The sequence below is a fragment of the Artibeus jamaicensis genome, unplaced genomic scaffold (genome assembly GCF_021234435.1).
Source record: "Artibeus jamaicensis isolate MK-2021 breed Jamaican fruit bat unplaced genomic scaffold, CSHL_Jam_final scaffold_1031, whole genome shotgun sequence".
NCBI classification, from domain to species: Eukaryota; Metazoa; Chordata; class Mammalia; order Chiroptera; family Phyllostomidae; genus Artibeus; species Artibeus jamaicensis.
The window spans coordinates 2,231,045-2,253,048 of NW_026522026.1; the positions used below are offsets into that span (position 1 = coordinate 2,231,045).

Here is a 22,004-nt window from a genome sequence, read left to right on the forward strand (position 1 = left end):
AGAAAAGACTTCCATTTCCGCACACCCTCTGCGTCAGCACTGCCTGCTACAGGCCAGACCTACCCTTTTGCAGGATCAAACGCAAGGCCTGGGCCACTTTTCTCTGGGTTGAAACCGTCCCATTCAAAAAACCTCCCTACAGAATACCCCCTTTAACCACAGTGTTTAAGTTAAACATGACTTATGCATCTCTATTCCCACATGTATGTACATACACATCTAAACATATACATGTATTTTTAAATATTTTGATACTTAAATTCTGTGGCATATTTAACATCTTTGAGTCCCATGAGCCTGGTGACTGTGGTTATTCCTTTCAGCACTTCACAGTGCCCAGAAGAGTGCTTGACCTACAACTGGCTTCCTACAGAAACTTTTAATGAACTCATTGATCAGACCAACAAGTGGAATAAATTAATACCTGTAGTGCACACTGGTAGTGTACTGTGTACACACATGCACGCATACACATATACTATACATATACATGCACGCATACACATATACTACACATACATGATATCAACAGTGAATGTCATATCTTTAAAATGAGAAATTAAATAAACCTAAAATTTCAATCACAATTTATAGTGATTTTTTCTTTTTTGTCACAAAGTTTTATTGCCCCAGATTTCCGAATCTACATAATCTCACATGTACAATAAAAGTAAAACATTGCTAAATTGGGTTTCAAAATCACTGTGATAATCCATTATAAAATTTTCTTGCATTTTGCCTCCCTTAAACTGATTTTTAAGCCAATATCAAAGTTTCAAGTCTGAGCTGAGGAGATAAAAAGCACATAATATTACTTATGCTTAAAATATAAAAAAAATGCTGAATTAAGCTTTCTAATTAGTACATTTTATTTAAAAGTTTTATAAAACAGTACCCTTTTCGATAACTTATTTCTACGTAGAAATAAGTTTCTACGATAACTTATTTCTATGTCTTTGCAGTACTAAATCCAGCTCTCTCAGTTAGTACTTTAAACCTCAATAACTTAGTTAACTCAAGTCTAATCAACCTTTATGTAGAATAAGAAGAACTGGAGAGATCCCTTATGTCTTTAAGCCCGAAAACATGGTCCAAGCCCAAATATGAGGATATGGATCCTAAAGTAAAGGAATCCAACTCGGAGAGTCAGACCTGCCGCACATATTCTATTCAGTTTTCTGGACTGGCTTTTAAATTTCTACAGAACATCATGGGGTGGTGCAAGACTGAAAAATCAAGCCCGAAACAAGGAACCCAACAGCACTTGATAAAACACAGGGTATCCTAACTCCTTGGTCTTAGGCACAGAGAGGACAACAGCAGCATTTTCATAGTACTGGTGGAGGGCCAGCCAAGGCAGAAAAATCATAAGCGAAGTGTAAGGAATATTCGGAGAACTCTCAGAAGCAGCGACAAAACAAAGGGAAAAGCTCTGAACTCCCAAGAAACAGCAGAAGCCTGGCAACCACAGGAAGGAAAAATGGTTGCTCATTTTAAACAAAGAGTCGAAGTCAACTGTGGATAGAAGAGGCATAAACATTGACACACTTTTCAAATAACATGTAGAGCTACAAGACAAATAAAAATACTTCACATCTGCACCGTGTGTAAATAAGGGTCGGTTATTACGTGGTTTCACCACACAACTGAAGGGCAACATATGGGTATTTTACTCGAAGGGAAAGGTTAAAATGCATCAAAGTCGCCACACAGACAACTCTATGTCCAGTTCATAAAGTAATGCTATTCGAACAAATTCTGACAGATCTGCTGAGTTCCCATTTTAGCATTCTGTGGGGAAGCTAAAGAATGCTTTCAAAATACTTTAGGAAGATATCAAAAGTTTCCACATAAGTGTAATACTATCATTTTGGAGGAATCTAAGTTTCTTTACAAAGTTTTCAGAACACTTTGAAAGAAAAAGAAAATAAAATTCCACAGTGTAACACAAGTAAAAATATAAGCCAAAAAAAAAACCCTATTAAAATAGCTGTCTTTTGTTTCTTGGAATAACATTGTCTTCAGGTCCAAATTAAGCCAAAGCACACATCTCTGACAATAAAATGCTTTTGCCTGCTTCTTCCTAAATGCAAAATATAATAATGAGGCTTCTTTCCACCTGCACCTTCCCAACCATGCTGAAGCCATGCCACACTCCCAAACGCCTGCAAACAAACACACACAAAGGGAATGAGTCTTACCAGACCATCACAGTTGTTAATGGCAACAGCGGTTCCTGGAATGTCCATGATGTCACCAACGTAAGCACAGTTAGTCTGCAAAGGCTCTGTTTTCCAGATTCTCTCAGAAGCACTTCCTGGTTGATGATCATTAACAGGGCTGGATGTACTCCCGGGCACTGGAGATGTTTCATGCCATTCCACAACAGCGCCAGGAGCTATGAGCTGGGTGTTGGGCTTTAGTCGCAGATGAAAATCTCTTCCAAACGCTGTGATGTTAAAGAACAATTGCTCAGAGTTGGAAGACACGTCCCTCGTTGATCTCTTTTTGTGGTTTGCAGAAAGAATATGGGAGAGATAGTGTCCTTCTTGATTTGTACTGACTGGAGTCACCAGCTCATACTCTTTCTTTCTCTTTACTGGCGAGTCTGTGGAGTGAAAAAGAGAATTGTAGGAACCTGTGAACCAGAGAACCCAGGAGGACACAGCACAGGCACAAAGTGCCCGCCTCACAAGACTGCACCTCGGCTTGCATAATAAGTATGTTTCTGAACCATCTCATAAGTACTGCATTTTGAGAACTCTAATCACTTCTCAAATATACTTAGGTAACTCTGTGTTCAAAGGACCTTTTTACTTAAAAAAAAAAAGTTTATTCCAGCACTGGCTGAAGTGACTCAGCCAGTGGATTGAGTGCCAGCTTATGAACAAAAGAGTTGCTAGTTTGATTCCCAGTCAGGGCACAAGCCTGGGTTGTGGGCCAGGTCCCCACTAGGGGGCGCACAAGAGGCAACCACACATTAATGTTTCTCTCCCTCTCTTTCTCTCTCCCTTCCCCTCTCTAAAAATGAAGAAAGAAAATCTTTTTAAAAAATGTTTTTTTTATTTTAAAGTTTATTACAATGGGAACATTTATATCTCATTTACATATTTGAGAACATAAAGTTTCCATGAACAATACCTAGCTTGCTTATAACTAAAACATGTTCCCAATTAATTACTTATTGCTTAGCTGACACCTGCTGCAAACTTTTAACAAAGTTGCTATTATGTAGAAGGAATTTTTTTCTTATCTTTAAATTTTTTTTCCTTTTAGAATCCTAGAGTTTATACTACTTACAATAGCTACTTTATGTTACATCTCCCATGGCCTATAATTTATACACTGGAGTTTATATACCTTTTCTGCATCGTAACAACCCTAACAATCATACTTTACAGCTGAGGAAACGGAGACTCGGAAAGTACATGTCTGTGGTCCGATACCTGTGAAGTTCAGACACAGACCCAGTGCTGCTCTAGTTCTCACACATTCACTCTGCTACATCGTGTCATGTCCCCCAGATCCCAGAACACTTTCAGAAAGTGAGGAAATGGGAAAAAAGAAGAAATAACAATCTGTAAATTGAACACACAGGTACTAGTTAGTCAAGGGCAAGTGGTACTGTCATTTTGCACCATGTTCCTTACAGGACACAGATACTCATTTGAACATGAAAGTGTATTTGGGGTCCGTCTGACAACATGGGTGGCCACTTACATGTTCAACTGAATCTCACTGTTAGAACTTCATTCCCCTCATCTGGTCAATGTGAGTATTATGTTTGCTAAAATGCAATTGTCCTTGGGAGAGATAATACATGAAATGAACCATTATCCGTGAAGGCAGAAGACAGCAGATACTGAAGGAAATGAGGGGGCAACAGGATGAGGAAAGAAAGCATGGAAATAGAAATCTGACAGTATGAATTACACAGTTCCCCACCTTCATAATTCTAGCCTAAGACTAGTCCTGTGGTCTGTTAAAGTACCCTGAAAACATATGATTCACAAATACTGCTCACTTATAAAACTGCATGTGTGTCATCCAATGGACTTTGAGACCTATAAATGAACCTACAATCTATACTTTTAAATATCATTATAGAATCACTATGTTTCCATTATTCTCCTGCTTTTTAAATACTGTAAACAATGTGTAAAGTACCAGAAGACAAATAAAGGCATTATGCAACTTGGAAATTTGAGTACATGTTTGTAATCATTATGCCACTTATAATGACCCATGGATCTAAAAGAAACATCTCTTTTTACTAAATGCACAGAGAAAGTAACAGGGACGTAAGTATTTGTGAGGCAGAGAAGGAGTTGGGACCGTCCGCTCCCAGAGACGGTGAAGCCTGACCCCGGTGCGGGAGCACAGTTACTCAGCAGCGGGGTCCCTGTGCGAGAGGTGCTCCGTGTCTTCACCCAGGACCTACACTGGGCGGTACTGTAAGCACAGACACAGAGATAGATGGGTTTCCCTACCACTGTCTCTGGTGAATACCTTTGGGAATTCTGGTTCAGGGAAACAACTCGGAAGTTTACGGAATGAACTCAGGTGCCACAGGAGTGGAGCGATGGAGGGTAGTAAAGGATAAACAGGGATCTAGGATGTGCACGGACAAAGCTCACCCCAAATTAATTCCTGAGGATAAGAACTTCACACTCAACCTGGCATTCCCAGTACACTCTAAAAGAAGATTTTATTCTTTCTGGGGTCTCCTGGCAGTACGATTTGTTTAATATGTGTTCGGGTGGCAATGCAGGCAACTAAAGAACCTTCGCTTTGTCTAGGCTGCTCCACACTCTGACTTACTGTCCAAGGCCCATGAACACCTGGCTGCACCAATAATCCCAGTTATAATTCTTTCTCTAACCATCCATTCAATGTTTCATAGGAAGAAGAAAGCAATGCTTAATTTTAATACATGGATTTCCCATCTCCACTGAAAGGAATTCATGCAACCAAAGTCTAGACAATATACTGATACCTGGATTAAGTGACCAGATGACGAGAAAATGTAAAAAGAATGCAGGGAGGCTCCTCCACACCCAAGAGGATGCCAGAGCCTCAAGCTTCCAGTAAGCCATACGTTCCAGATTCACTGGGACAGTTCCATTTTTCCGGTCAGACAGCACATTCTGAACCTTTTTTTCATAATAAACATGGTGTATTGCTACAGAGCTTTGCCTTGTGTAATGCTAATTAGTAAATCATTCCTAAAACGTGCACAGAAGACACATTTCTGAAATTAAAGCTTGACTGAGTCAGTTTCCAGGTGGAAATTAAGGTAATCAAGGAAAAAAGGTGCACTTAGTAGCCTTCCAGGCTACCATCCCTGGACGGTGAGTTAACAAACTAACAAAGGAGCTACCTAGTCACCTGCCATTTAATAGCAGAGTAAATACTGGACTGTGCTTTGTGCTCGAGAATATGCCATCTCTAGTTCTCACAACAGCCACAGTAGGTCAGTGTTACGGCCCCTGGGTTTTAAACGGGGGGGGGGGGGGGGGGGGGCAGGCCCAGGAGGCCTGGCACGAGCCAGCGAGGAGCCAAAGGAAAATTTCAACTCTGGCCATTTTGAAATGGAAGGTCATACTCCTGTGCTCTTATTCACTTCGGAATAGATGGAACATCTTACTATCAACTTGTAATTTAAAATCTGACTTACAAAGGAAAACCACCACAAGAATGATGACGCTCTGCCTACCCACAGCCAGTCAACTGATTTTCCCTCTAGCGTAGTTTCAAACATTTCTGTAAAAGGCTCTTAAATTCTCAGTCTTTGGGAGAAAACCAAAAGGGTGCTGGGTAAAGCTCACAGCTATCAAAAGCATTTAATCTCAGATTACAATCACATAATAAAACCAAATAATATCAAATGTTAATTTGCTGCATTCAGAAATTACACATTTCACAAGCCTAAACACTCCCACAAAGCAATACAGCCTATAGTTAGAGAATAAACCCCAGAGTCAGAAAACAGCAAGTTAACATATGAACTTGAACAAGTTCCTTATTTTTCCTCTGACTCAGTGTCTCATTTGTTAACTAATAGTTCCAACTTCATAGGTTTGGTGAGAGGATCAAATGAGAGATTATGCACATAATTCAATTAGGATTAGCTGTTTTAACCTAAATATAAGTTAGCTACTCATTGAAATAATGCCCAAGTGCAATTTTAACACAGGAAACTATTCAATTGTCAGCTGAGATGGCTGACAATTGGCCACATTTGTCACAGCAACAGTTCTGTACAGGTGTTTGTGGGCCATAAATTTCACAAGCCAGAAGGGCTAAGGCCACTGTACAGCCACCCTGTGCTCACTGATCACCCCAGCGTGACTCACCTGTACTGCACGGTCCATCTCACTACTGTTAGCTGCGTACTGTCTGCAGTCTTACCGAAGAGCAAACCACATGCACACCACGTCCTAGATCCTCTTGCCTCGGCAAGAACAGTTTCAGCAATTGTCTTCTCTCTCTTTCTCATCAATTTTCTCCAGATCACCAGATCACTCCCATCAGCAAATAAATAAGCTGCCATATTTTCCATTTCTAACAAAAAATAAAAAATCTTCTTGATGCCACAACCTCCTCTAGCTAATCCACTGCTTTGCTCCCCTTTATAGCAAAACACTTCAAAAGATTGACTAATTAGATGCCTCTAAGTCCCCTCTTCCTGTTCTTGTTCTTTCTCAAACCCACTCCAACCAGGCCCTTGTGGAGGCCACTAGAAACCCTTTGTTGCTGAAACCGATGGTCAAGACTGCAGTTCCATACTTGCCCTATGAGCAGCATTTGACCCAGATTCTCCTTCCTCCCTGAAATACTTTTTTTACTATTTAGCTTCCAGGACACCATTCTCCTCTTTCCCCACTGGTCTCCTCTCTCCCTGAACCTCAGCTCCCTTATTCCCATAACCTGCACACACTGTAGTGCCAAGCACTCTTCTGCATCTTCCCTTTAAAGCCTGGTGAGCTCATCCTGCCCCTGACTTTGAGCACCTTTCCAATCATACATCTCTAGCCCAGGCTTCCCCTGTGAGCTCTTCTTTTGTCAGTGCAGTTGCCCATGGGCCCTGTCCACCTGGACATTCACTAGGTACCTCGACATTTCCAAGAATAAATTTCCTATCTTCCTGCTTCTAAGTCTGTCCCTCACCTGTGTCAGGAAATTGCAAGTCTATCCACCCAGTTCAGGACAAAACTCAACTAAACCATCCTTAACTTTACCTCTTCTCATACCACACACCAAATCTCTTCACAAATTCTGTTGACTCTACCTTCAAAATATCTCCAGACTCTGATCACTGCTCACCACCCTCCCTGCTACTACCCTAAGCCAAACAACCATCATCTCAGTTTTGAATGAACCTCATAACCACTCTCCTTGCTTCTGCTCTTCCCCTTTGCAGGTTATTCTCAAGAAAGAACCAGAGGAAAGTGACAGATCATGCCATGCTTCTCAAAAACCCATCCCAGAGTAAAACAGCTCATGCCTAGCACTGGGAATCCTCACATCTCAAGGTCACTGTACTTGCTGTTTCCTCTGACCAGTGTCTTTCCCCCGGACCAGTACATGGGTCACTCCTCAGTTCCATCAGGCCTTTGCTTAAATGCAACCCTCCCCCTGGTGGTCTGTCCTGACCACCAATGACCACAACATCACTCATCACTATCACCCTTTCGCATGTTGTATTTCTCCACAAAACTTGTCCCCATCTCAAACTACAAATTATATTCATATGTTTATTTGTTTACTGCTTCTTTATACCTACTAGCATATAAGCTTCCATATGGCAATGTTTTTTTTGTTTTTTTTATCCATTCCCTTCACTACAGGTCCCCAGCACCTAAAACAGACCCTGAAGTCATTCAATAAATACCTGTGTGTGAATAAATGAATGAATGAGAGCAATTTGAGCCTAAGAGAGTATCTTAAATTCTAATGCATCCTATTTACCCCAAATAGTAATTTATGACCAAGCAATCAATGCTAATAAACTACACAAGTTGTCCTGTACCTCTATAGCCAGCATTCCGCTTACAGACATTGTATGCATTTCTCATAGTTCCTGCTGGCCTACCAATCAAACTTTTCATAGCATCCAGGTCTTACACGTGAAATTACTAAAAACAAAAATAAATTGATCTGATCACTAACACACCTCCTGGAAAGCAGACACAGGACCCTTCACACGTCAAAGCAGCAGCAGGAAATTAGCCTCCACTTTGCAGTCCCTTTGGATAGTCACAGAAGTGGAACTATACAGGCCAAAAATAAAAACAGCCTTGAAAAATCGTCTAATCTTTGCCTCTTTCTTACAACTAAGGCATCTCAAGTAGATGGCATTATTTTTGCTTCAGTTACAGAAAGAGTGTCTCTAATCTGCTTCCGCTCTGAGAGGAGAGAGTTTTCTCTTGAGTACCCCAGGCCTCTTCATCCCCATTAACTCGCGGTTCACCTACCCAACCTCTCCTCCCAGTAAAGAAGAGAGAGGTATGTGATTGGTAAGGCGGGGAAAAGTAAGAAGTGTGCCAAGCTCTTGCCTGCCTCGTCATTCCTCTTCCTGGGAAGGACTGTGATAATGGCGCACATGTTCTCTCCCGTGTCCCCGGGGCCGGACGGGGTGCCCATCAGCCAGAACACTGCCTGACCACATGAGTGTTCCATGCTTCATCCTGGCCTCTTTTGTGAAAATGTATTTTCACTGTGTCTTTAGATTTGCTATTTCTCTACTTGTTCAGAACCCAGGCAGGTAAGAGGGCCATGTTTTTATCCCGGATCTCCTTGAACTATCATTAAGAAAATGTATTGTCACATTTTTGCCGGCAGTCTAATTGTAACACTAACAGTTCTCCTTGTCAGAGAATTCTCTCGAATCTAAATTCTCCACTCCAGATTTTAATTTAATGCCCTCTTACCCTTTGTGCTGCATGAAAACACCACATTCTTATACAAATGTACATATATGTGTGTGACATATGTGTACACCTGTACATCAAAGGGTTTGAGGAGTTGGTGTTCTACGTTTTCATACACTTACAGACCTTTGAGCTAGTCAGACTTTGTTTTCATGTCAGCTCTGATAGACTTCTCCAATAGTTTCCAAATTTTAATTATTTTTGAGGATTTGGGCTCATTTACACATGTCTGTGTTTAAGCAGGATACTCCCCACAGAAGAGGCCCTCAGTAAATATAGGTGAAAAGAAAGAAGTTGCCTCAAACCAGTACTTGAATGGGACAGCTCTCTGTTGAGGATAACGTTCCTTATACTCTATTTTACCCTTCATAGACCTAGACCACATTTCTAACTTTACCTGAATATTTAGCTGCCTTCCTGACTTCATGATGTGCTAAATCCCCCAAACCTCCAGGCTAGAAAACTGACTTCATGTTAACTCCCCCTCCCCCACCAATACACATCTATATCATTCAAGTTCTACTTGCTTTCTCCTTAGAAATTTCTCCCCTTTCTTCAAATCACCTTCAAGCCCTTACCACCTCAAACCAAAAAGCTCCAAGTGCCAAGTTCAAACTCCCCACATATAATTTTTCATTACCAAATATTTTATAAGTTGTACCAACACATTATGCAAATTACTGCCAGGAAAACTAATTCAGCGCTCCACATTTAAAATGCCCAGTTTCTCGCAGCCAGCATCAGTTTGCAGCTTGGCCTCTCTCTGGCACCTCCAAGCTCATCACGAGTGGCAACCAACTGCAGATCACTTTGTAGCTCATGCCAAGTAGCCCAGGGCAAGGCACAGGCTGCAGATGACCTTGGCCTGAACCCCCCACAGGTCCCAGAACCAACACACCAGGTGGCCAGCTTCAGACCACACCAGAGCACCACTGGATCACCTCCACCACAACACACTCGAAGAGCAGCACCAGATCCCTGCTAAACTGAATCCTGCTCCATGGGATCAGCCCCTGCACAATAGCTCCTCCACTGTAGTCATGGCCAGTCCTGACAACCAATCAGCATGAGTGTCAACCCCTCCCCCTGATATGCCAATAGCAATTAAGGCTCAACTATGACATACAATAGGAGGGCACAGACAACCCACACAAAAGACATACCTAGAGCACCCGGCTCAGGTGATCAGAGAGAGTGTGCCACTAGGCCCTACAGGACACTTATAACATAAAACCGTTCTACTAAGACTGGGAGATATAGCGGCTCTCCCTAATACATGGAAACAAACACAGGGAGGCTGCCAAAGTGAGGAGACAAAGAAACATGGCCCAAATGAAAGAACAGGACAAAGCTCCAGAAAAAGAACTAAACAAAATGCAGACAAGCAATATGTCAGATGCAGACTTCAAAATACTTGTATCAGTAAGAACTTAAACAAATAGATAAGAATAAAAAAAAGAAGACAGAAAACATAAAAAAGGACAGGTCACAAGTGAAGAATACCACGACAGAATAACTGAAACTAATACAGAGAGAGCAGGCTGACAGCTCAGGGTGGGGCAGGGGGTCCGGGGTAGAGGGACAGAATAAAAAAGGAAAAAGGACTCATGTACCTGGACACAGTGTGGTGACTGTCAGGTGAAGGGTGGTATAAGAGGAATAAATGGTAATGGAAAACATACAATTAAAAATAAATTTAAAAAGAATACATCAGGGGATCAACAGTAACTTAAATGAAGTACAGGAATAAGTCAACAATTTGGAAGACAAGGTAGAAGACACAATCAGAAAAGCAAAACAACAACAACAAAAAATCCAAATAAATGAATTTAAGGGGTCTCTGGACAATGTCAGGCACACCAACATGCGTATTATAAGGGTACCAGAAGAAGAGAAAGAGCAAGAGACTGAAAACAAATTTAAAGAAATAACAACTGAAAATTTCCCTAACCTGGTGAAGGAAAGAGATGTACAAACCAAGGAAGCACAGAATTCCAAACAAGATGAATTAGAGTGGCCCATACCAGCATACAGCATTATTAAAATGCTAAAGGTTAAAGACTAAAAGAGAATCTTAAAAGCAAAAAGAGAAAAGCAGTTAGTTATCTAAAAGGGAGCTCCCATAAAAATATCAATTAACTTTTCGACAGAAACTTTGCAGGCTAGAAGGGATTGCCAAAAAATATTTACAGTGAGGAAAAGCAAAAACCTACAACCAAGATTACTGTGTCCAGCAAGGCTCTCATTTAGAATTGAAAGAGATAAAAAGAACTTCTTTCCTGACAGGAAAAAGCTAAAAAGGAGTTCCTCACCACCAAAGCAATATTACGAGAAAGGCTGAAGTGACTTCTTGAAGAAGAAAAAAAAGATCTGAAATACAAAATGTGAATAATAAAATGGCAATAATAACTACACAACTAGCAATTATTACTCTAAATGTAAATGGATTAAATGTGCCAATAAGAACACATGGGTTGGCTGAATGAATAAGAGAACAAAACTCTCATATATGCTGTTTACAAGAGACTCCCTTCAGATCAAAAGACACGGACTGAAAGTAAAGGGATGGGAAAAGATATTTCATGAAAATGGAAACAAAAAAAAAGGCTAGGATATCAATACTTATACCAGACAAAATAGACTTTAAAACAAAGGCTTTCACAAGAGACAAATAAGAACCAAGTAATTCTGCTTCTAAGTATTTATCCAGAAAAACCCAAAATACTAATTCAAAAAGATATATGCATCCATATGTTCCTTCAGCATTAATTACAACTATTAAGATATGGAAGCAACCTAAACGTTCATCAACAGATGAATGGATAAAGAAGAAATGGTGCATATATACAATGGAATACGACTCAGCCATACAAAAGAATGAAATCTTGCCATCTGCAACTACACGGATGGAGCTAAAAGGTACTATGCTGAGTGAAGTAAGTCAGAGGAAAACAGATACCATATGATTTCACTTATATGTGGAACCTAAAAAAATAAATGAATAAACAAAATAGAAACAAATTCATAGACACAGAAAACATTCTGATGGTTCCCTGTGGGGAGGGGTGTCAGGTAATGGTGAAAAAGGGAAAGAGATTAAGAAGTACAAATTGGTACTTATGAAATGGTCATGGAGATGTAAAGTGCGGCATAAGTAATACAGTCCATTTTAATAAGTATGCATGATGCAGGTGAGTACTAGATTTATCAGGATGATCACTTGATAAGTTATTTTAATGTCTAATCACTATGTTGTATACCTGAAACTAATATTGTATGTCAACCATAATTGAAAAATACAAAATATTTTAAATAAATAAATAATAAAATGCCTAGCCTCTACCACTTACTATCTTTGTGATTTTGGTCCCTTAAGACTCTTTAACACATCATTACTCATCTGTAAAAATGAGGGTAAACATATCTAATTCACAGGATGGTTGTAAAAATTAAATGGCCTAATCGAAAATGCTCAGAACACTGTTTGGCACATAGTGCTCAATAAATGTTAAGTACTAATATTACCATGTTATTCTCTCTGAATACTGTAAGTAGCTATTATTACTTTAGGACAAAAATTGCTTGAAAGACCATGTACTAACAAAATCCTCTCACTTCACAAGTAAGAAAGTGAAATTCAGAGAACAGGCAACTTAAGTACATCAAAACCTAACTTTGATGTTTAAGGCCCTCTACACTCTATCCCTAATTCCTTCTCAGCACCATTAGCCTATCAAAACATTCTAATCTGCCTTCATAGCCCTGCTCTACTTGACCACTCAGGGTAAAAGAACTGCTGCTTTTCCTTCATGTATACAAGTTCAACCCATCCCCTCCTGTTTATTTCAAGCCCCATCTTTTCCCAAAAATCTGTCCTGCTAACATGTCCACAATACATGTTATACCTCCTGGTCTAAACTTCCTTATTCTCACTGTCTTACACTGTCTGTATAAAAGTTATAAAAATCTCTACAGAAGAAAAATTATATGCTATGTCTTGTCCTTAGAGAGATCTTTATGCTCTTTGGGACAGACATGTGGGATCTTCACTGTGTTTAAATGTTCCCAGTGTATATCAGTCTTTAGGGGAAAACAAAATCAATGATTATTTTTGGAAGTGGGAATTCTTGGGAGGGAGGGCTCTCACAGAATAACAATGCGGCCCATGTTCTGGGATCTTCCTAACTCCTTCACTCATTCAGTCACATAAGCCTACAGCTGAGGACAGGGAGTTCGGTATCTTTCTAAGTATGTTGTAGAAAGATACACAACTATCTCCGAGGGATACTAGTGGTCCCCAGAACATCTCAAAAAACACACTATGGGACAGTTCAGAGAACAAAAGTGTTCAGTAGTACAATCAACACCGTGAAGACCTAGAGTGACTGCAGTACAAAGCTCCCATATTTAACAGCAATTTTTAGCTGATCTAAATAATTCCAAAGCCACCCTAGGCACACAGATTATTGGGATACTGTGATTGCTGCAATGTGGCTTTCACCCCAGGCAAAGAAAGGAGTAAGATATGATGGCTGAGCACTAAAGGTCTGGAGTCAGAAAGCACTGTGTTTGAATTCTGGTTGGTTTCAAACTAATATACTCTTTGGTATCCTGCAAGCAAGTTATGAAAAGTAGTCTCAGAAAAGTCATCTGTAAAATAGGGATAATAATAGGAATCAACTGAGGTAAGTCTCATACAGGGCTTGCCTAATACCATTTCAAAAAAGGAAAATTAGTTGATGTTTTCACCACCATCATCACCATCATCCTCTAGTTAGAGCTACAGAACCATGAAGTCGGTTTCAGGTTCCTTCCATCCCAAAACCCTTCAGGCCTCATGTTTCAGATGCAGTTAGAAGAGACCTCATGTCACCACAGGGCCTCAAGTCCAGGCTGGCTGTTACAACCCAGGCTCCATTACCCAACCCGGAGACGGGGATTCCCTCCCAAGAATCGGCTAATTGCTCTATTACGAAAAGGCAGTTCACATAGGCAATTTCCTTTATCAGGTATAAATTCTCAGTATGCAACAATCTGGCCACGAGAAAAAAATCAAATAAGCATTTTCAAGATCTGCTAAAGAAGTAGCTCCAACAAAAACATTTCCAAATCCCAAGCCAAAGGAAAGAGATGACTTTCATCAGAAATGACAGGAGCCAGCTGCTCCAGGAAAGATGGGAGCGGGGTGAAAAGTGGACCTCAGAAAGGGCACCACACGCCAAAGGGCTCACCAAGGCTGTAAACACTAACAGAGAAGGGGGCACATCTTCTCTGGAAGGCAATTAAAAATTAATTGTGGCACATGCTGAACTTTTGAATACAGCCAGATTCTTTGTCCTCACTTCATCTTCTCTAGGTTGAGAAACTCTTTGATGGTTTTTTTTTCAGTTGAAAACTCATTTTCATAGTCAAAGAGTTTTTATCAACCTATTTGAAGAAAAAACAAAAAGGTGCTTTGAGGATTATTCTGGTGGGCAGGGCAGGGGTGAGCGATGGGGGGACATAGGGACAACTGTAACTGAACAACAACAAAATTTAAAAAATTAAATACATATTAATAAAATTTTAAAAAGAAAGAACAAAGAGTTGTACCCTTAAAAATTCTTCTCATTTTTGTAATCGGGGTTTTTCGTAAACAACTGTTGCAATTGCACAATGTTTATGTTCAAGAGAGTCGTTTAGGAAAGAACAGCTCATTCTTTACTGTTCCAGAATATGAAATCAGGTAAGAGATCTTTCAAGAAACTTTTTAAAAGCCTGAAGAAAAATATTAGTTTTAAAAAACCACAAGTATTTTTCTTTTTTGCTACATCTAAAGATAGTCAAATAATCAATAATAGGATAACAAGTAGAAGGGAATTATTTTTTAAGTGAGGTCCAAATGCCAAAATTTTAACATTCCAATCTCAGTTTTTAAAGAAGCACTTCTACTGGCTGTATTTATCATCTTGCAGACTCAAGAGCTATATTAGGCATTCTAAAAATTAATACTTCTCATACATCTTACAATTGGTTGATATATAATACTTTTAAAGACTAATTTGAGTCCAGAATTTAAAGCCAGGAAAATCAGCATTTGTCTCCAGGGCCAACGGCTGGGGAAAATATGACAGATAAGAAATGCGGATAGCATTTTTAAAGACTTTCACTGAACCATTACTTGTGGTAATTATATTTTCCAAATCTAAAACACTCTGACTCATGGTTGAACAAAAGTATGAGAAATTGGGACAGTCCACAAGGCTACTTACTGGATTAGTTTCCCATTGCTGCTGTGACAAATAACCACAAACTTGGTGACTTAAAATGACACAAATTTGTTATGCTATAGTTCTAGAGGTCAAAGTCGGAAATTAATCACATAGGGCTAAGATCAAGGTGTCGGCAGGGCTGCATTTCTTCTAGAAGCTCTAGTAATAATCTGTTTGCTTATCTTTTTCAACTTCCAGAGGCTGCCTGCATTTCCTAGCTCAACCCCTTCCCCATCTTCAAAACCAGCAACATCTGCCATGTCTTCCTTATGTTGCCATCTTTCTTTCATCTACCTCTCATTTATAAGAACTACCCCTGGATAATCCAGGATAACCTCTCTGTTTTTAAGGTCAATTGATCAGAAACTTTAATTCTACTGCAAACTTAATTCCTCTTCGGCGTGTAATGTAACATTCACAGGTTCCAGGGATTCCAAAGTGGACATCTTCAGGGCCACTATTCTGCCTACGAACGCCACCAGTTCCCAAGCAGTGTGCTGGGAAGTCCTCCCATCTGGGGCACTACTGCACATGCGTGCCACCCCAGCATCCCTCCACACTCCATGCCAGTTTTCCCTCAGGTTAACCATCCCACAACCCACACTTAGTACCCATAAATCAAGGGCTGAATATCTCAACTGAGGCCAATCAGAACACTGCAGCTCTGACCACAGTGAATGGTTCAAGAATAAGCTTATGACTCAAACTAGGTAGCCAATAAAAGCCCTCCCAGGAGCATTCCTGGAGATATAAAAAAATAAGGGTTCTGTCTAGTGGGATGAAAGGTAAAACGATACACTAGAGCTGCTGGTGATGGTATTTGCCACTACTCTGTCAAAAACTGCTGGGGGGGGGTTGTAGACATGGCCATCTAATCCTAATAGAGACTTAAGGTGAACATAGAGGGAAAATGAGGGAGGGAGGGAGGGAGGAAGGGAGGGAGGGAGGAAGGAAAGAAGGGAGGAAGGGAGGGAGGAAGGAAAGAAGGGAGGAAGGGAGGGAGGAAGGGAGGGAGGGAGGGAGGGAGGGAGGGAGGAAGGAAGGAAGTTCAAAGATTAAGAGAGAGATTGATTCCTGACATTATTCTGAGTTCTCAGGTCCAGCTGTGCCTGACTTTGATCACCTGACCAATTTTGTTTTCCTTACCTGTGTCAACTTGGTTCCTGTTTCTTGCATTCAAAGAAGTCACAATTAATATAAGAGTTTTCTCTCAATGAAATGGAAAGAAGAAATTTTAATAAGTAAGGTGAATGGAAGAGAAAACTGTGTCTGGTATACACACAATATGTGTAAGGTGGAGTTATATGGAAGAGCTGTTTTTGCATCACTCCTTACTCAACTCTCTTCCTCTACTACTACAGCCCCATGACTTAAGCAATGCCTCATTATCTGCAGAAAGATAATACATGAAAACAGAACTCTCAAAGAGCTGTCACGTGGTGAGCTGAGTGGCTGGATAGTTTACGAGTCCATGACACAGAAAACTAAAGTCCCTGGAAACTCATGGTGTCAGGCAGACCTGTCAAAAATGCAGGGATTAAAATGAAATGGAGCTCCATGAGTAAAAGTGTTTTTTAAAAAGCACAACACTAAGACATACTACTAATTCTATTATTTTAGTTTGCTTACCATGTTCCAGAATTGTATAAGTCCTTTACAATTGTGCCAAGTAGGCAGTAGGAGTGTGCCTGTGTTACGCACAAGAAAGCGATGTTTTCAGAGATTAAAGTCATCAGCTAGACGCCAGTGGAGTCAAAAGGGTTTTACACCACGTGGTGAACAGTCTGTGCCCCTGACACAGGAAATGAATACTAATAAATACTCTACTGGATATCCCGTGTAGGGTGAAGATCAAGAAATGGACTCTGCATGTAACAGAGAGAAGTTTTTACACATAAAAGAAAGAGAATTCAAATCATATGAATAATAATTTCAATCATTCCTTTTGTTTGCATAAGTGCACATAAAAATATATGTACTATATATGAAGAAAATTATAGGAAATGTGATTTAATATCCAAGACTACAGTATTTGAAGATTCATAGATTTGATCCTATTTACTTTCTACAAAGTTTCCTAAGTACTAATTATGATTTATCAGTCACTCCAAGAACAAGATAGACTGTTGCATGCTGCTCACAATTTGTTCCAAATTCCATAAAGGTTCATCATGCTGAATTTGTGGCAATCATTTTTATAAACAGGAGGCTGACATTTTACCACAAAATCTTTCCTAGGGATTTACAGTTAGTCAGCAAAGTCATGTAAACGTATTTGGAAAATTAGGATGAATCAATTACATGTGGGAACAGAGATTTCAAAGCTGGGAAACTCTTCCCACGCATTGCTATCCATTCTGAAAAATATACAAGTCTCGAATTCTATCTTAGGATGTGGATGAATCTTCTCACGCTACATGTAAAATTACAAAACATTTTATTAATATAATTGCCCATCCTTTTGGGTACTTGATAACCAGAAAAATAATTATTTCGGTTCCTCTTTCAGAGATTGTATAACCAAATATTTAAATATCACATTCAAATTTCAAGAAGAATAGAGGCAACACTAATGCAGAATTAATATATTTTTAAATCAATATGTTCCTATATTGCTAGTGGGAGTTCAGGTCATACAAACTTTTTAAAAAGCCATTTATTAAAATGTATCATGTTAACGTGGCTTTTCTCCGTCATCAACTTCTAGGTCTCTCTCCTAAGCAGTCATTTGAACGGCAGGTAAGGACCTGGAGACGACAGTGTGCAGCAACTGCCATGAGAAAACAAGTACCACTGGGAAAGTGACTGCATACGTTAAGGGGTTTTAGTGTGATGGGATTAAAATGATGTTCACAAGGAGTTTTTAATGATAGGGAAAATTATACTAAAATATCAAAGAGAACAAAAGCGGGTATATGAAAAACACAGTCTGTATACCTAGGAAAGACTGAATAATACGCTAAATGGTAACAATAGTTTTGTACTTGGGGTAATTGTCAAAAATCTTGGAAATGCAGAAAAATTAAGGAAGATGATTATAATGGGCATATGTAAAACTTCTATAATCAGAGCAAAAACTCATTAATTAGAAGAATAATTCAACAATTTATAAAAATAGAAATTGCACCACTTAGGAGTAAATGCTGATCTCTAGCAGAGGGATGCTGGAGAGCGCGTCCCTGAGATGACAGCACAGGCAATCCTGTTTGAGGAAGCATTAGAGTTTTATCTCAGTCATCACTGTCAATACAACCAGTCCAAGTGATACAACCAAAGTCTTCCTATTGAAGTCCTGCATGATTTTACCAGACAATTTGGAACTGTCCCTAATGGATTTTCAAGGTAATCTGGGTTGGCTACCCACAAGCAAAGAATATTTACAGATAATCATCCTGGAAGCAGAAGTGACCTTGAAGATTTCTTAACATTTCTGAGCAATATCATTTGGTTAAATGACCAGGGCAAACACTGAAAGTATGTGGAAGAAATACTTCGGATAAATAGCAATAATAAGTTACTGGTGATAGATAACATGCTGACTTTAATATCATCTTCACCTAAGAAGCTTAAAGCAGAAATATTAACCATTATGATGCTCAGTGGACAGATGGAAGCTAAAGCAGGTGTGTGCATGACCTTCAATCACAATAAAGAATAATGGCTTGGGTAGCTAAAATTCTAAATTTTACAGAGGATTTGTTTAACTCTTCTTTGAACCACACCCTTTAGCACTGCTGCTGACAAACCAGATTGATAGACTTAAATCTTAGCTAATTTTATTTCCCCTGATGCCAGCAACAGGGCAAATGATCCCAAGCAGACTTTAGCGTGAAATTAGTGGGCATTCGAAATTTGCATATAATTCAATCCAATTTGCCAAATACTTATGAAGTACAAAAAAGGAAAGTGCATAAAAGCCAATAAGCCTAGGTCCCTGAGCTCTGTGAAGTGAAAAGAAGTACTGACAACACTGAATAATTAATTGTATAGCCACTGTGGCCATCCTTGTTTCTTGTGGACCAATTAAACCTGGAGAGTGACACAGAACAAGAGCATGTAAAGAAATCCAGAACACAGAAAAATCCCAGTGTGGCTATACCCTGCCTGCTAGATTCATTCATTGAATAAAAAATATCTGATGCCCTGGCTGCTGTGGCTCAGTGGACTGAGTGCCAGCCTGCAGGGTCACCGATTCAATTCCCAGTTGAGGACACACACCTGGGTTGCAGGCCGGGCCCCCAGTAGGCAACAACACATCGATGTTTCTCTCCCTCCTCTTCTCCTTTTCCCTCTCTAAAAAATAAATAAATAAAAATTTTTAAAAAATATTTGAGCACCTACAAGGTACCCAGCCCTGCTTTAGCAGTCACCAAGGCAACATCTGCACTCTCATGAGGACTACAGTAGAGGAAATGCTTACTACATGCCAAGGACTAGGTGAAATGACTCACACTAATCCTTGAAAGCCAAGTAAATGCCTACAAATTAATAAACTATTTCTCAGTACACTGTATATTTGAGAGAACAAGAGTAATAATTTTATTTTGTTAAGAATGAAATGCAATCGAATTTGAAGCTGGGAAGCAGAAATAGGCACGAAAGATGAATACGCCCCAATTCCAAGAGAAGGGGTGATGGAAGAAAGACAGCTTGACACCAAAGGCTCACAGTGATTTTTCCTCTAACAAGGCTCAGGCAAGCTCAGAATGGTCACTTACCAAATAAACTGACTCAGAGGATTGTTCCAGATGCTCCAAGTTCTACAGAATTATGATTATTTTCTAAGCCACATGTGTCACAGAGCAAGCCTCCTCACCCGAGTATGGCAGCCAGCCAGCTGCCCAGTTACCCTAGGCCATATTCTGAGTCAGAAACGAAAGAACTGATATGCCATGAAAGTGTGTTAATAACCTCATGGAACACACCTACACATATGTACACAGTGCATATACATGCATATGTGCATGTAAGTGCTTATGGATGGGTCTATGTAAGTATATATGGTATAATAAGTAGGTAGGTATTTCTTCCCGGGTTGGTAAAGGACGAGAGATCTAGATCACAGTTCAAAACCTATCTGACCATTTTCTCTAGAGTGAATCGTACTTGCCTACACAAAAAGAGGGCATTTTCCCACTGGGTAGCGAGAGAAGGAAAGAAGCAATATCCCTGTAATATACTATATAGGTGATATGTCTGTACATACTCTTTCCTGCCCCCATGACAAACTGCCTTCTTTCTACCTTTTGGGTTGGCCAAAGAGTCCATTTAGCTTTTTCCATAGAATAAAAGACATATTTTTCATTTTCACCAATAACTTTATTGATTTGGATATTAGTATGTCTGCTACCTCCTGCTATTGGCTTCTAGTAGGTAGAGGCCAGGGGTGCTGCTAACCATCTTCCAATGCATAAGACAGCCCCACAGCAAAGAATTATTTAGCGACAATGTCAGTAGTACCAAGAAACTTCACAAACTCTTTTCGACACATTTAATCCATTGTAGCACCTTCTCCATACACTGCACAAATCTTTTTTTGCATTTGTCACCTTTTGGTGAAAGTTGCTTTTTCACCTTTCTGGAAGTAATAAAGCTTAATACACCCAAACTGTTGTGCATTTTCTTCTACATTCAGTGTTAAAATAGCTGCACAAAAACTCACCAACTTTGATGTGATATGGCAGCTGTCACAACAGAATCTAACAAAAGTGTTTTAAATGAAGTTTAAGACAACTAAGTGCTACTAAAGCCATCATTTGGAAGTTTTTTTTGGCCAACCTAATAAATAAAAGCCTTTCTAGTCTATGAAAGCATATCAGATATATATATATATATTTTTAATTGGTTTCCTAAGCCAGGTACTAAAGAGCACATATTGTAGGACTCCATTTATAAAAAGCACACACAATAAAACCTGGCAAAATCAACTGCTTCTGTTGGAAGTCAAGAGAGTAGTTACTCTTCATGAGGGGACAGTGGCACAGGCACTAGTAATGTTGTCCTTATTGGTCCAGGTGCATGGGAGTGTCCCCTCATGAAGGATCAGCTAGGTATACACATAGGTGCGCTCTCCTGTGTGCATATTATACCTCAATAGAAAGTCATTTTAAAATTGAGCTTCCTAATAATTTATGCCTTGTCACTAATTTATACTGCTCTCTTCCTGAGACATTATATTACACAGAACTTATTCAGAGCCATGGAATTTTCTCTAGCAACAAATATAAATTGATTAATTCTATAAAACTTATTAGTCTTTTCTAATTATATAATTAATCAAATAGAACCTCTGGGCAGTTTTATAAGATCACTTTTAAATCAATTACTAGATAGAATGTTAATTATTTCAGAGGTGTGCTTCTTACCAAATCTCCCTATTAGCAAATCCTTTTACACGTGGGGACAGGGGAGAGAAGCCTCATTATTGTACATTAGACTTTTTAAAAATATACTTCCAAATCTGACACTTTTGGTATCACAAGACTTGAGTCAAAATCTATTTTTATCTGTATTTTTCTCTCTTCACTCTACCTGAAAATGGCAAATTAAAATGATGTTAATAAAGGAGAGGAATCCCAACAAGCTAAGGAGCTTGGGAGCAAGGAAATCTCCATCCACACAACCTAAGAGCATGCTGTCCTCTCTTTCATCCAGTTACTCACCTCCCTCCTACCAGATTTTAGGCACTCACACTACTTTCTTCCCTGCAGAAAAGGGCTACTGAGGAAATTTTTAGTAACAAAAGCACTGGACCAAAGTGTAACCCAGGTATCTTACATGACAGCACGATGATTCTATCCGAACATTTAATCAAAACAAT

General features: G+C 39.5%; 1 protein-coding gene across 1 annotated transcript in view; it reads right to left on the minus strand.

Moving 5' to 3' along the window:
- Positions 1-22,004, minus strand: part of ADAMTS3 (ADAM metallopeptidase with thrombospondin type 1 motif 3) — a 233,692-nt gene that overhangs the window by 208,728 nt on the left and 2,960 nt on the right. Inside the window, exon 3 of the mRNA XM_037150241.2 lies at positions 2,202-2,608. Coding sequence (XP_037006136.2) covers positions 2,202-2,608 — 407 coding nt within the window. The remainder of the gene's footprint in view (positions 1-2,201; positions 2,609-22,004) is intronic.